General features: G+C 42.2%; 1 protein-coding gene across 3 annotated transcripts in view; it reads right to left on the reverse strand.

The window, feature by feature from the left end:
• FMN1 (formin 1) overlaps positions 1-15,404 on the reverse strand; it is a 1,014,107-nt gene that overhangs the window by 298,526 nt on the left and 700,177 nt on the right. For all 3 annotated transcript variants that reach the window (XM_069638563.1, XM_069638562.1, XM_069638564.1), the window contains one exon: positions 6,180-6,868. In XM_069638563.1, coding sequence (XP_069494664.1) covers positions 6,180-6,868 — 689 coding nt within the window. The remainder of the gene's footprint in view (positions 1-6,179; positions 6,869-15,404) is intronic.

Below are 15,404 nucleotides of genomic sequence, written 5' to 3' on the forward strand. Positions count from 1 at the left end.
ACTACTGCAACAGCCAAGAATAAAAAACACCATACATCATAATGGCAAAATGAGTTGCAGGAATACGTTGAAAAATGGACAGCCAATATGTAGTTTGAGTACTTTAACTACTTATTTATTGGAAGAAACATGTGAATTGTGCATACTGACAAGATATATTTGGTCCATTTTTAATTACAATGAATTCACGATACATGTCATGTAGAAATATAAAGAACTGTGCAAAATTGTGAAATGAATGTGATACCATAAGATATGTCCAAAATGAATGGAGGAAAGTACGATGCGTTTATGATACATGTATTAGAATGGTTATCAAGCTCAAACTAGATTTACGCTTCAAGAGTAGCTCAATATTACACATCAAATAAACAATGTAATCGGTTAATCATAAATTACATATAATATACACACGTATGACTTGTAGCATAGTAAAACCAACACCACAAATACTTTATTATGACTTTGAATGGCAATCAGGATATTCCAAGATGGCAGTGTCATTATAGATGATAGAAATAGTAGACAGAAAAGCGGCCCGTGTGGTCACTATAACGACTAGCTGCAACATTGGAGGATCACTATGACAACAGATATATACAAAGATGGCATGGCGCCAGCGTTACACGAGGAAAGAGCCGACGCGCATGAATCTGGGAGCGGCCTCGGTAAGACGTACTGCTTACACTGAGCATCAGGGCTTGACTAGTAATTATATTGCGAGAGAAATTGGTATTTAGGAGGATTTAAGGAATGATAGAACTGAATATAAGGGAGTCTCGAGAGAATCCAGGAAAGTAGAATAACAGTAATTGATACGTAAGAATAATGTGAACTCAATACTTTGAGTCTTACAAGAGCATAAACGTTTTAGTTGCAATAAGGAGCACATTAGGGAATAAGCATATATGTCAGCGAAGAAGGAGAATGCAAACAATTACATTTTAGGACTATTAGATAAATTGGAGTAGGTAAATGCTTAGATGTCACGGAAGTTGCACGAATAAGACAAGCACCTCTATGTCTTTCCTCCATCATTATAGGGATTTGACCGATGACCAATACAAAGTTTGTGAATAATATGAATTGAGAATGAGATATGAATTGAGAATGAGATATGATCAATCTATATATACACACATGTATAAAATAGTGTATTTAATACACAATATATTGCAAAAATTGGATGCTTCAGAACAAGCTAATACAGCCACTGACACCCTTTATCATATATTTTTTGTCATATTCCCTCTCTATCATTCACATTTCTCCCCTACATGAACCCGTAATCTGTCAAATTTTTGTTGAAAATGATATGATTTATGAACTGTTTGGATGGTTATATAATATTTTCTTTAAATTTTTTTCCTTTTATATGTACATATGCAATTCACAATGTGCAATTTTTGTTCGAATAGCAATGTTATTAGGAATATGCCCTAATTTGATAGCAACTTGTCGAAACACGTGTCATTAGGAGGGGCACCATGTAAAATTAGGAATTAAATTCTGTTAAACTAGTTGGCGCAGGTCTCCAGGAATTTGTTCATCAATTATATTTATTTGGCCTTTTTTTGCCCTTTCGCCGCTTCAACTCCGTTGAGACCCAACTAGTAACAATAATTCAGTCCAAATACTAATAAAAGTTCTTGTAAGAAGACAATAGGAACCTATGTAAAGGTGTCGCCGAACGGACCAGCTTCAAGACAAAAGCCAGTTTGTGATTCAATTAGCATCTGGAACAGCCCACTCCTTAATACACGGCCTTAAGAAATCTTCAAAGCCGTCCTCCAGCCCTCTTGTGCACCGCTCAAAAAGAGACTGCGGCGCAATAACACTACAGTAAAACAGGAAAAAAACTGTTTTGCTCATGTGCAACTTTCAGGAACAGCTTATCAAAAACACACACACACACACACACACACACACACACACACACACACACACACACGATATGCAAATCCAAAATTGCAATAAATTGTACTTGCTGTTTTAAAAGAAATAGTATGTTACAGATGTACAGCACCTGCAAATACATTCCAAAACATCCCAATACTCCATACACAAACCGCTAATCCTCATAGCAATCTCCAGGCACTCTCACGCTGTTCCCAAACCTAACTGCCAACTCACCTGCAAACTCACATAACTGAACAGCCAATCCTCATAGCAAGCCCCAAGCAATCTCGCGCCGTGCCCAAACCAAACTCCGCCAACTCAACTGCAACAGTCAATCCTCAAACCCAGCCCTCCTATCTCCCAACCACACCCTAGTACATTATTTAATTAAATTGGATTTACCGATGGGCACCTTTACAAGACATACTTCATGCTATACAGCATATTAAACATTTCATAAAATCCTATGCACATTAATCTGCAACACCCACACACGCCACAGCCACACAGTGTACCAACATGAAATAACATATGTTTCAACATAACTGTGCATACCAAAAAAAAAAAACAGGTCTGTTGTCTGATCACAAGAGATTCTCAGCACAAGTGCCCCAGCACCGACTCAAAATAACGTAACATTTTGTTAACTAATGTGCAACGTTAAAGGATGTACGCTGCACTTGCATATATCAAAAACATTGAAACATCCCACTAACCCATTTAAAATTATTACTTTGTCATTTTACAAGTCATGATCACCATATCAAGCAAATATTGACAGATCCTCAAATGGAGGGGTCTTCTAGGTGTACGCTAATATGTACATCAGAGCGCTTTTGGAGACGGAAATGAAAATTCAGTACCACCCAGCAAAGGCCACACCCTAGTTGGATACTGAATCTGTGAGTGTAATCATTCACGAAAAAACATACAGACAGATCAATAAAACTCATACCTTCAACTTGTGCCTTTCCGATAACGGCAGCCTCGCAACATACAACACATCCACTGCTACAATAAATGGCCTGTGAGAAACAATTCACAGGCTAGTAATATTTGACTCTTGGCGAGTAAGAAATGGTGTGTTGAGGTGGTCAGTAACTTTATGGCTGGCTAATAGCTTGAAACTTGAGTTTTTGCCCCATGAAATAACTATCAGTCTAAAGTAGAGGGTCCTGCAATATTAAGGGAGCGACAGACTCACAACGGAAACCAACATGATTACGCCAATTCAAATCTCATTTCACGTTAAAAAATTTGATTTAAAAAAAATATACTTGGACACAAAGCTGCTGTGTAACTTTCGACAAATTACTATTATAACCAAACAGGTAAATGGTGACAAAACGCTCAATTTATTATGCTTTTATACACAAATAGCATTACTCCAAATTCCACTGTAATCTCAATTTAAAAATTACAGTGATGAAAAGAAACGCAATACACATGGAAAACTGTTTTATGCCCGACTGCACCAAAAATACCCCAAAAAAACAAAACAAACGAAAACTGTCTTCATTGCTGAAAAAAATGAACCAATATTAGAAGTATAGATAACGCAACCACCAACTCTTTCCATGGTGTTTAAAAGAAACCCATAGAGCATTCCCAAAATTATACCTTTACCCCCCCCCTCCACCACCCCATGGCATACAATTCCCCACACCCTAGACTAGAGGCCCTGCAGGTACCCCAGCAGTGGCGGCTAAATAATCTTGCAGTCTCCCTACTGATAAACAAGACACCAAAGCCTCAGTCACAGATCACACAAACATCAGCACACAGGTCTCAGATACTCCCAGGCTCTACCCATCAACATCTCCAGTTTCGCGCCCGCTCCTCCTGCTCCCACTAACCCTACCTCTCCTCTTCACGGTCCTCCAGGTCCACACACAGAGAAGCTGGCAAAATGGCTTGAGGGCGCTAACAAGACTACTTCACAACAGGTTACTCCCCTGTAGAGAACATGTGGCCTCCTGAGTTTTATAGGGAAATTTGCTGTAATAGTTTTTAAGTCCATGAAATCCCATGTCGCATGAGTCCACAACGATCTACATGCGTTTCCAAAATATCAGGGATCCTGAACCGCCTTATTTTATCAACAGGATTGGGCCCAACCTGGTGAGATCTCGAGAACTCTTACTTGTTAAGCTTGCAAAGGCCATGAAAGGATAACAATACCCCATCCTGAAAACAGCGGCCAAGGTATCGGTCCCTTCCTTCCCATCATTCTCCAGTCCACCTGGACTCGTCTACCCAACCAAAGCAGGCTGTAAAGTGTAGAGCTGAATTTAGCTTGAACGAGTTGTTTTATTAACCTCCTAGGTCCCTTGAGTTGGCTAGGAGTGGGATATACAAAAGGTGTGCCCCATCTTGTTGTAACCAGGGTAAGGCGGTGGACACATTTAATAGAAACTCACTTTTTTTCATCGCCACGTTTGTCCCTGCCTTTGACTTGGGATTGAGGAAGTTGCAGAATTCATGTGACCCTCAAAGAGCTGCAAGTTTCGAACCCTTTGCGTCTCCACGGCACCTGTGTGTGCACTTTCTTGGTATCCACACTATGCTGTGAATTCTTTTTCAGCATTTGCCTCCAAACCACCATTCTCTATTCTCCCCGTCCGGGCTGATATCACTAGGTCGAATCGGACTAGAGAGCAATTAAAATAGTCAAGATGCAAGTACAAAATCTCACTTCCAGATATGGGACCTGAAAAACAGCCTTTATCTGATTTTTTTCTTGAATCTATTATTTATTGCCATACACTACTCCTTATGCCCAGAATCCAGTCTTCCGGAAACATGGAATGGCCTTTTTGCGCTTGTGAAACATGCATGGGCTGCCCTCTCTCACAGTGAAATGGGCAGATCCTTCACAGGAGTGCTGGGACACAAACTGCAGAAAAATACCATTTCCATCAGTGAAACAGAGCACAAAGACATTGGGCTTCATTACAACCTTGCCAGTCCGGAAACAACGATGCCGGTAAGCTTACCAGCACTGTTGTTTCTGGACCGGCAAAGTACAAGTCTGGCGGGTCTGACTTGCCGCAGCAGACCGGCACCCCGCCCACAGACTTTCACGTAAGCACTGGCAGCGTTATTACCGGTGCCGGTGTTTCCGTGGTCCCCATTCCCATAGAGTTCTATGGGACTCTATGGGAATTGGGAACAACATTTTACCGGCGCCTGACTTTCCTGCCGCCGGGGTTGTAATAACCTGATGTTACCGGCAAGCCAGGCGCTGGTAACTGTTTACAGGTCCGGCACAGTTACCGCCGGGCTTGTAATGAGGCCAATTGACATTTTGGGGATGCTGAGGGTATTAGGCAGGCACAACCTATGCTCAGAGTATTGGACAAGCAACATACCAATGATTAGCTGCATTAAACGCCCCTCTGGGGAAAGGTTTTAAGAAGGAACACAGTTTGTAGTAAATTTCATTTTTTGTGCTATCTTTGGTAATTTTGACCTCACTTTAATGTACGTGACGGTGGGGGGGATTGATAAAACGTGTACAAGTCTCCAAGCTCAGCGTGTTTCTTGTGCGAGTGTGAGCAGACTCGCTTTTCATTCCATAGCTCCAATTATTCCAGTGCAGTTGCAAAATGGAACTTCTTGCTGGAATACAGCTTGCTTTGAAGCCCACCAATTTTGGAAGATAAGGTTCAGCACAGAGGGATTAAGGGATATGCCCAGGATCACAGGTTGCCTGAGTGAGTAAGCCAGAACCATACCTCCAGTGTTTAGGTTCTACAGTCAACTAATAGAAAATTATAAAAGCAAGACTGCAAGAGCAATAAAGCACATTTCTTGCCAGACGTCTCTGTAGTGTCTTTTGGTACAGCTTGTTTCTTTGTGAAAGTTTTAAAGTGCCTATCAAATATTACTAAGTGAAACATTAAACACAACATTCAATGCTACACTTGGGAGAAGTTTAGGCAGAGTTCCGAGATGGTCACTTGAGAGATATATATATATATATATTTTCATATTCATAGGAGGACCATTTTTTCTTTGTTTTTTAAACATTCAGCACTGGGACTCAGCCTGTTATGAAATGTCTGATTTTAAAGGGAGAAAAAGGGATTTTACAAGGATGACAGGGCTTTAGTCAAGTAGGGAAGCTGGGATTCCAACATAGGTCTCCAAATGCAACATGTAACCCAGTAGATTGCATCTCTTCTGTAGAAATGCCACAGTTAATGCTCCCAGGATACATTCTGACACCAGTCACTCATAGGAATCATTTGCGATGGATGGCAACATTAATCACTCACCTGTCGTCCTTCACTTGGATACGCGTCCAGTACAGAGGCTTCATCGGACAGCTCGGCTCAATGGCAGGCTTCCGGGGAGCTTTACTCGAAGACTTGAATAAGAATCCAGGTCCAGGCGGTGGTGGAGGTGGCGCCCCGAACCCTGGAAACGGTGGTGGTGGTGGCGGAGGTCCTGGGGGACCACTGCCAGGGAGTGGGGGTGGAGGTGGCGGCCCAAATCCTGGAGGTGGTGGTGGTGCCGGAGGCGGTGGCGGGGCACTCCCAGGAAACGGCGGTGGTAAGGGAGGAGGTGGAGGGGGAGGAGGAGGAGGTGGCCCAGCGCCAAAGTGAGGCAAAGGTGGGGCAGGTGGGACTCCGCCCCCTTCCTTGCTTTCCACCGAGCCAGATAGAGCCTGATTTAAGGAAGTGATATTTAGTTTCCCAGGTACAATCTGCGTGCTCTTGACCAGTTTGTTGTCTTCCTCACTCGACTTGATGAAGGTTTCGCGATCAGTCTGGATGCAAACATTTCTGAACGTCCTGGGGGGATTATCGTCTTCAGTGGAGACACAGGCGTCTCTGGCCTCTCCGCAACCTTTGCTTAGTCTGTTTTCTAAGTCCTTCTTTAGGTTTTCAATGTCCTCCTCAAGCCGCGATGTCAACACAGCCTGCTCTCCTCTAACACTGAAGATCTCGAGTTCAAACTGAGACTGTGAACGAAAGGACACAATATTTCAATGAAACCCATTACATTGAACACAGGACTAGCTAGTAAGAATGTCATTTTAAAGGTCAACCTATAGCAACTCTGCACACGGCCATATGGAATAGTAGTTCATTCTAGTTCTCCTGCTCATGCTCAACCAGCTTGCTTTGCCAGAACTATAAGAATGTATTTTTTTATGTATTGTATGATCTAGCTTATCAAAAGCTTTTCATACAAAACAGCAAAAAATACAGACGAAAATTACACAAAATTCCAAATTCAAATTCACATAAGTAAAAGAATTGCATAATAGAATAGCTTTCATGACAATAGCAGCAGTGTAAGGAACAATGGAAGAATCACACAATCCATAACACAACCTATTTTAGCATACTGTTCATCTAAAAATAAAAGATAAACAATGTATAGCAGCAATACAAAGATTAGACGGGTCACACAATCTATGCCATAAAGTAGTTACCAAAAACAAATCATCTACTAAACCGAATTTATAAAACATGCGATTACGCAGATGCTCCAATGCTTTGCATCTACCAAACAAGTGTTCCAGAGTTTACACCTAACTTTGGCAAAGAGGGTGTGCGCGTGTGCGTGCGTGCGAGACCAAGCACCAATAACTCCTTGGGCGGAAACGGATCTCATTTTAGCCTCATCAACAGATTTCAACATTGCTAAGACAGATACCTCGATAAAAAAAGATTGTAAAACATTAATATCACACAAAAAATGATTAATATGTACATTTAACACCCAATCGTGTGAAAACAGCTTTCTCTTAAACGTAGAGGGAATTTAAGTAATTAATTTATAGATAGATTTATAGATTAACCAAACTCGCGTAATAAAATCTCACACTCAATACTCCATACAGATAAAATTGGGTAAAATAAATAAATAAAATAAAAGTATAAATAAAGAACATTCTGGGGGAAGCAAAAAAATGTTGATATAAACGCAATCATTACCAGGATATTAGCAAATTTAGAGAAAGGATACCCAGCAAATGGCAAATAGCTGGCAATGGAACACCTTGAGGCAGAGTTCAAACATTTTTCAAAATTCTTGCTTCCACCTTGGCCTAGTCTCTTTTTTCCCCAAAAGGTCTCTGTATCATCGATCAGTTTGGGAACGCTTTTATGGTGGTAATATAAATAAAACTGGCACTAACGAAAATGTACCAAATCTTGCATCAAGTTAATGTTAAAGGACATTTGTACCGCGCACTATTACCACTGGAGTGGTCCCCTGGCGGCTCTGAAAGAGGAGGGGAGGTTGAGTTAGTGGGATGAAGCAGGAAAAGTGCAAGAGAGCAGTGATGTGCTGTTGGCGGCCTCAGCCCGGTGGGTCCGTTGGCCGTGCCTGGGGTGTTTGCGGCCGGTAGTCGTCGTGTACTGTTGTGCAGGACTATGTGTGCTTTTGTTTTGTTGTTGCAATGTAGTGAAGTTTGTGCGGTTTGTTGTGCTGTAGGTTTTGATTGTGTTTGGTTTGGAGTTTGAGAGGTGTATGTAGAAAGGGAAATTGTTAGTAGGGTTGGTTAGTTTGCGTCTCTATCCTAGTTGAGGTGCTCGGCTTGCATAGTCTCCCCTGATGCGGCTCTGTCCTGATGTGGGTCCGACTGGCATAAAAGGTTCCTTACTCCTCTGGCTCCCACCTCTAACATGCTCTCTCTTAGCTCCCCTTATCCTCCCTTCATACTCCTGTGGCTAGTGCACCTGCCAATGTCAACCTCTCAGGTAGTGTGGTGATTGTCAGAATCTCAACAATTCCAAACCACTGTGGTACCTGGCGATAACTAAAGGGCGGGCGAAAGTGTTGGTGGGATTGTCTGGGGTAGTTGACTCAGTCTCCATGCGTGCCGCTTGTGTTCCAGTCTATCCGGTGTCACCCGTCCAGGTGCCGTGGGAGCTTCCCTCCCGGGTCGGTGATATCCGTGTCTTTTCCGGTTTAGTCATCCTTTTTCTGGTTTTGGTTTCCAGATTTAGTCTGTGGTGTTGAAGAGCCAGGTTTTTAGTGATTTCCTGAATTTTAGGTGATCTTCAGTGTTTTATTTCTTTTGGGATGCTGTTCCAGGTTTTTGCAGCTAAGTGGTAGAAGGAGGTGCCTCCATGTTTTTTCTTAAAGGTATGGTTTGAGTTCCAGGCGGATTTTGTTGCTTGATCGGAGGGGTCTTGTTGGTTTGTAGACTGTTATTTTCTTTTGTAGGAATTCTGCTCCTGGTCCGCTGATTGCCCTGTGCGTTATGCACATTGTTTTGAAGGTGATGCAATGTTTTACTGGGAGCCAGTTTAGAGTTTTTAGGGCTGGTGTGATGTGGTCTCTTCAAGTAGACTCAGCTGGGTAATTCCTGAAGGTCATTAAAACAATGGACTGTGCCGATACCCGTTTCACGATCCTGGCATTTTTAGTAACACCCAAGTATTTAAATTGATTTTATTTATTGTACTTGTTGGTAGTGCCCAGACCCAGAGGTTGATCGCCTTTTTGAAGAGGTTTCCCAGATAAGTACCATTGCAGGCCCTTTCTCTAAGGTTTAGCCCTAACAGTTATTTTTTTAATTCAAGACTAAAACTTTAGATTTCTCAGAATTGGGTCTAAACCTTTACAAACATCTACAGCTGATAACGCCCGCTGCAGTCCGAGTATAAAATCAAATAAAGCTATATAGTCAGCAGAAAGCAGGTAATTTAAAGAAGCTGGGTCAAGTTTAGGAGGACTAGTTCAAATATTGCCAAGGGTCGAATTAAAATCCACTGTTAACTTTCAGAACTTTAGCCCTGGGAAACCTTGCACACAATTATGACGTCCTTGATGCGGGTCACTTCTTTACTCTGGTTTCCAGTGGGGAGGAAACAAAGGCCACAATCGCAGGTATTAAAATCTTGAATAGAGCAGGATTGATAAAGCTGCAATGGTAATCTTTTGATGAGTTTTGTACGAAGTGTCATGTATTAATTATTTTCTATTTAAGTGTGAGGATTTTATGTAATGACTTGATTTTAATGTTGAATGATTTTGTGTTGATCTATTAATTTTTAATATGTGTAAGGTTGACCTAGTGTAACCAGATTGCCAATAAAAAAAAATATATAAAGGCTAAATAAAAAGTGGCCAATACACAGCCTTGGCGCAATCCTCCATCCATGGGAGTTCATTCTGTATAGGTGCCATGCTGGTCTAGGCAGACTCTCAGTCTATTTTTTGAGAGAAGGGCAATTAGGATGCTAAGCAAAGCCCCCTGGACAGCCCCATGTGGCCATTTCCTTCCATAGAAAGGGTTGATTAATGCAATTGAACGCTTTAGAAATTTCAACTAAGGCCACATACAAAGTTCTATTAGGATTCGCCATTTGATTTTCCAATAAATAATTGTATAGTAAAGCAATTAAGCAAGGTATTGACCCCCCTTTTAAAACCAGATTAATGTACATCAACAATATTTGCCAGTCTAGGCCAATCATGCAACTTCAAGAATAAAACTGCTAAATATTTTGTAGGAACAATCTAAAAGAGGAATAGGCCAATAATGATTTGGGTCGAATCTATAGCCCTTTCAATAAATTAAAATAACTGCGGCATCACCCTAAATGATTCCACCATTTGCCACAATTGAGGGACACAAAACAGTAATCTAAAAACACGCTTTCTGTTCCCCACTTTCCCATGTATAGCCCCCGGGAATGTCCCCTTTGCTCTGGCCATTCAGCATGAATAAGCCTCTGTCATTAGCCTCCGTCATCAAGTAAAGAGCCCGCTTTGAAAGAGCGGCCTTACACATTGGAGTCCCATGGTCATCAAGACATTTTAGATCACCACCTATTATAATATATGGGTTATTCAAAGTAACATAGATGTCATCGATTAACCCCATTACTATTTCGACAAATGAACGTTCTTCACACATCTCATTCCGATATTGGATTAGTTTTATAATAGAGCCACAGTGTGCTTTTTTTTTCCCCCCCACTCTATAATCCGCATGTGTAAAAAGATTAGGATTCAGCACTTGTTTCCCTCATAGAACCAGCCCAGATTTTATCAGGGTCAGCTGGCCTGAAAAAGGTCTACCTAAGACGCCTTTTTCCCCCGCTGTGGGCTTTAGAGCTTAACCAGGTCTCCTGGATGCACAGAATGTCATAAGCTCCAAGGCCCGAATTTATAACATTAAAGAGGTGAGTAAATCCACAGAGTTCCATGATCCTATCCGTAGAGGTTTCTTTTTATGGGTCACCTGGCATGAATTCTCTGTGGAGGTCACAGGCGATCTCGGTAGCCACGACCAGTCTTGCTCCAATCGAGTTGGTCTCCCTTCATCATTCGTCACCTTCGTAGAGCCTGCCTCGGTTTGTGAGCTTTCAATCACCACTCTAAGGGTCTTAAACAGCACTGGGTCTCTCACTATAGGAGAAGCCCCTATATATCCTTGCGATGGACATGTGAAAGCTGGGTTAACGCTAAGGGTGGGCAACCTTTAAGGGCTTTCTGCGTTCTCTGCTCATAGCCATTAGCTTCACTCAATTCAAAGCCTAAGGGCAGAAAGACATTTGCTGCTCCAAACAAAGTATCCTTAATCAGTGCTGACAGTAGGTGAAGGATTACCCAGTCCATACGCCACTCATTCACAAACTGGACGACTTGTAGGTCATCCGAATTGGTGTGCAGTTATAATGTCGAAAACAATGTCGAATTACAAAAATGTCGAAAAAATAATGTTGAATTTGTTTTTTCCGAATGCCTTCTTTTTTTATTTACATGTTTTTTTTTTGGGTTCCCCAAGTAAAAAAGAAAAGGTTAAAACAGAATTATTTTTTTTCAAAAAGGGGGATTAGGGGGGGGGGAAACCCTCCCATTTCGAACAAAAAACAAAGAAAAAAAAAAAAAAGACATTCGAATTTTTTTTTTCAACCTTATGTTTGACATTTTGACTTCGACATTATTACTATAAACCATCCGAATTTTTTATATATATCTCAATTTCGGAAGATGGTATATCAATTTTCCTACGATTTAGTATTAAATTATCATCCGCATGGAGAAGTCTTTCTAGGTTGATGCAATGCCCTCCGAACGGGCTGCGTAGATCTTTAATGAACACCCTTGTGCTAGATCGATCAGCGTTTTTAGAGGAAGATTTTAGATTCACCTTAGACTGTCGATTAATATCTAGATGAACCCTCGTTCTCTTTTCCACCAAAGTCAGAAAGGACGGTCTCTGGCTTCCTCTCCGATCCACCAACCTAAGTGGACCAGCTCGCTTATTTAAATATGTTATACATTTAACAGAGGCCGGGGATATGAATACTCTCAAATGCAAGGCTTCAAAATCATCTTCTCCCTCCGATTCAGATAGGATATCCAGCAGAGCAGTTAAATCTAGATCTCCCTCCATTCAGATCCCAAGGGGCCCACTCCCCTCTTTCATGCTGCCACATTACACTCCAGCTTCATAGTGTTCGTTCATTTTAGGGTGTGATACCACGCTTTTCTGCACCAAGTTATTTTGTTCAGATTCTTAGCCAGAGGTGTACTCAAGTTCGGCCAAAATGCCCTTGAGCCATTTGATTTAGGTTTCACCAACAGTTGAGTATTTTTAGATTTCTTTTATTGTTGTTGATGTGGATCCACAGCATTAGGCTTAACTGCATAGGATTTTTCTTTTTGTCAAATATTGCAGAAGGTATTTGCCTCACCTTTATCATCGGATGGATACTGGAGTCGAACACGTCCACACAGGTTGACCCGTCCACTTCAGTCATTTGTTGGATCCCTAGTTGTTTATCCTGCCTCCCCATCAAAGGGAGGTTATCTGATGGATGAATCTCTTGCAATACAGGGGGCTTCACCCCCATTACCTGAGTCAGGTGACTAGGATAGGGGCCCTTATTCCTCTCGAAGTTCATCGATCTTTTAGGGGATTGGCTTCGACATTGACCAGGGCCACCTCCTTACTCTTGAGGTCAGGCCATTTTTAAGTTAGGCTTGCATCCATTTACAATCTGCCAGAAGTGCATCCATCATAATATTCTTCTCCATTGTTTTTCCTCTCACCAAATCACACAATCTACTTAGCCACTGGGTGGATGTTTCATCATCTTTGTCCAGTCTAGATTGAATAGTGGAGGTAAGATTCAAAGTATACCAACTTAGTATGTATCATGGCTAACAACATAGGCTGGTCTTTAAGTTAATCACTTAGGGTTTCATGCAGTTTGGAGAAAGGAGCCAAAGATGAAGATAATGCTGCCATTATATTATTCTGGAGATGCGCAGCTGCCTCCGATCATAGGCAGGCTTCCAATATCTGTCTATTGCATCGAAAAACAGTCGCTTTCCGAAACCTCAGTAGACTGCGGAGACGCTATCTGATCAAATCGCTGGCATCGCCCCGTACGTCCCTCCTTTGTCACCAATGATTTCTCAGAGGTGAGAGACAGCCGAGGTTGCTGGTCAGAGTCATATCCAATCCGTTGGGTTTATATTCACATCATGACATATGTTGAGCTACGATGAAACCCAATCCCCATCCACCTTGGTACAAGCCTCCTCCAGAGATTCAAGCCTTCTGCTTTTTACATCCATTCTACTTGTCCTTACACTGATGTTGCCTTATGAATAGAAGCCAGATGAGTTTTTATTTCAGTAATATCCAGTTTTAGTCGAGCCACCAATGACATATTATGTCCGTCCGGGGGAAGTCTTGGTATTGGCAAGTCTCGAAATCCGGAAGTGGACGAGGATGGAATAGCGTATGATATAGAGTCCGAAACCTTCAACGAAGAGGGCGTGCCTGATCATGCACTTAGCTGCTGCATATCCAGGCATTTCCCAGTTGGGGTTATCACCTCACTCTGAGTCTGAGCTCTTCTTGGAGACCCTTGGTTAAAAAGATGCACCCCGGAACCATCTGCACCGTGTACCGGAGGCTCAGGCCGGGGCTTCAAACTCCCTGAGAGGACTGTAGATAAGAGCACTAAGGGTCCAAGAACTGTAGTTTAAGTCATGGCAACGCCAGCATCCCCACCTCCCCCAGCAACCTCCGTAGTCTCCATCACTTTTCCTGCCACTCAGGGGCTAAGCCTCTGTTGCACCCTCACGTCAGGTTGCTCTGCTGTAAATGAGGGCAATGAATGCAAGTCTGAGAATTATGTATTAGCGATAGATTCCATCTCTTCATCGGTAAACATGACTGTGGGGGGTGGGGGGGGGGAGCGCTCACCTCAGCAGTGTTCCAAGGGGACACCTGATCCATTCCAGCAATCAGAGTTGATGACGGATGAGCGGTCCAGTCTTCAATTGCACAATTTAATCATATAGCAGTAAATAGAAGGTCAAAACGGACACATTTGTGGTCTCCTCACACGTGATTCAGAAGTCAAAAACAAGGGCTATTGATTAAGCCCATACAAAGATGATGGTGTGCCTAAACGACCTTGAATGTCCTAGAACAGGCTTGGAGGTCAACTACAAAGGAGAAGACTTGGCTTGGGGCCTGACTGATGAGGGATGAGGGACTAATTGGGAAAGTGGACAGTAGTCCGACGGTACTCTCGGAACCAGAGTTTCATTTTGCTTAAGTGCTGCTAACCAGCCGAAAGTCCAAGGTTGGGAAAACATGGCAACCAATCGGAGGGTCTATGTAGCAACATGCTATACAATGTGCGTCTCCTGATGAACACCCACATCTAGGTTCTTTCCTTTTATCAATTGAAATGCTGTTTGCCTTGCCTCTCTGGCAACAAGTCCATTGATATTCCAGCGATTGATTGTATACATGTAGAGCAGATTGTTTCAGTTCTATATTGCTGTTGCTCATGTGTCTACTTATTTGTCAGGTTTTCATTTTCTGATTTTATTTATGTGGTTCCATTTTAACCATGTTTCCCTATTTTCAGAATTAGAATGTCTTCCTGTTTTGGTTGTTTGTTCCTTTGTTGCTGCTTTCATGGTAGTACACTGCCCTCCCTCCCTACTTCTGAGAACCCATCCCTCAACTTTGCTGCTTCGATCTAAGCAGTATTCCTGGGCTTCTCAGCTCCCAAACTGCTCCTCCCAGCATCTGAGTGTTTGTGTCTTGCCAAATTTCTACTAGACCATTTGGTCATCTCATCATAAATATATTTTGTTTTAGTTATTTCTTTATCCATTCCAGAAACATTTCCAGTTTTTTTGTTGTGGTTTCTTCAGTCACATAACCATCATTCATTTTCCTTAAGCTGGAAATTCCCTATATATAGCAGCAGTGGACACGGTTTTTAGTTTGGGTATAAACAGTCGGCTGTGTGCTCTCTGGATTTCTGTAGTTAAAGCACGCTCTTGTAATTCGCACATCCTTGTAATTGGTTATTTAGAATGTGCTTAATACACAGAGGTTTCTACGAACAGACCCGGGGATCGAACCAGTGTTGCTCCGTATCGCCTTGCTTCCAAGGCGAGCGCACTGCCCCCGAGCTATCCTCCCAAGACAAGGAAAGGAAAGGCTTGGTAACATCAATGAAGACAGACACAAATGAGACAGTTCAAGG

Source organism: Ambystoma mexicanum, chromosome 14, assembly GCF_040938575.1.
Source record: "Ambystoma mexicanum isolate Mex_15411 chromosome 14, UKY_AmexF1_1, whole genome shotgun sequence".
Lineage (NCBI taxonomy): Eukaryota > Metazoa > Chordata > Amphibia > Caudata > Ambystomatidae > Ambystoma > Ambystoma mexicanum.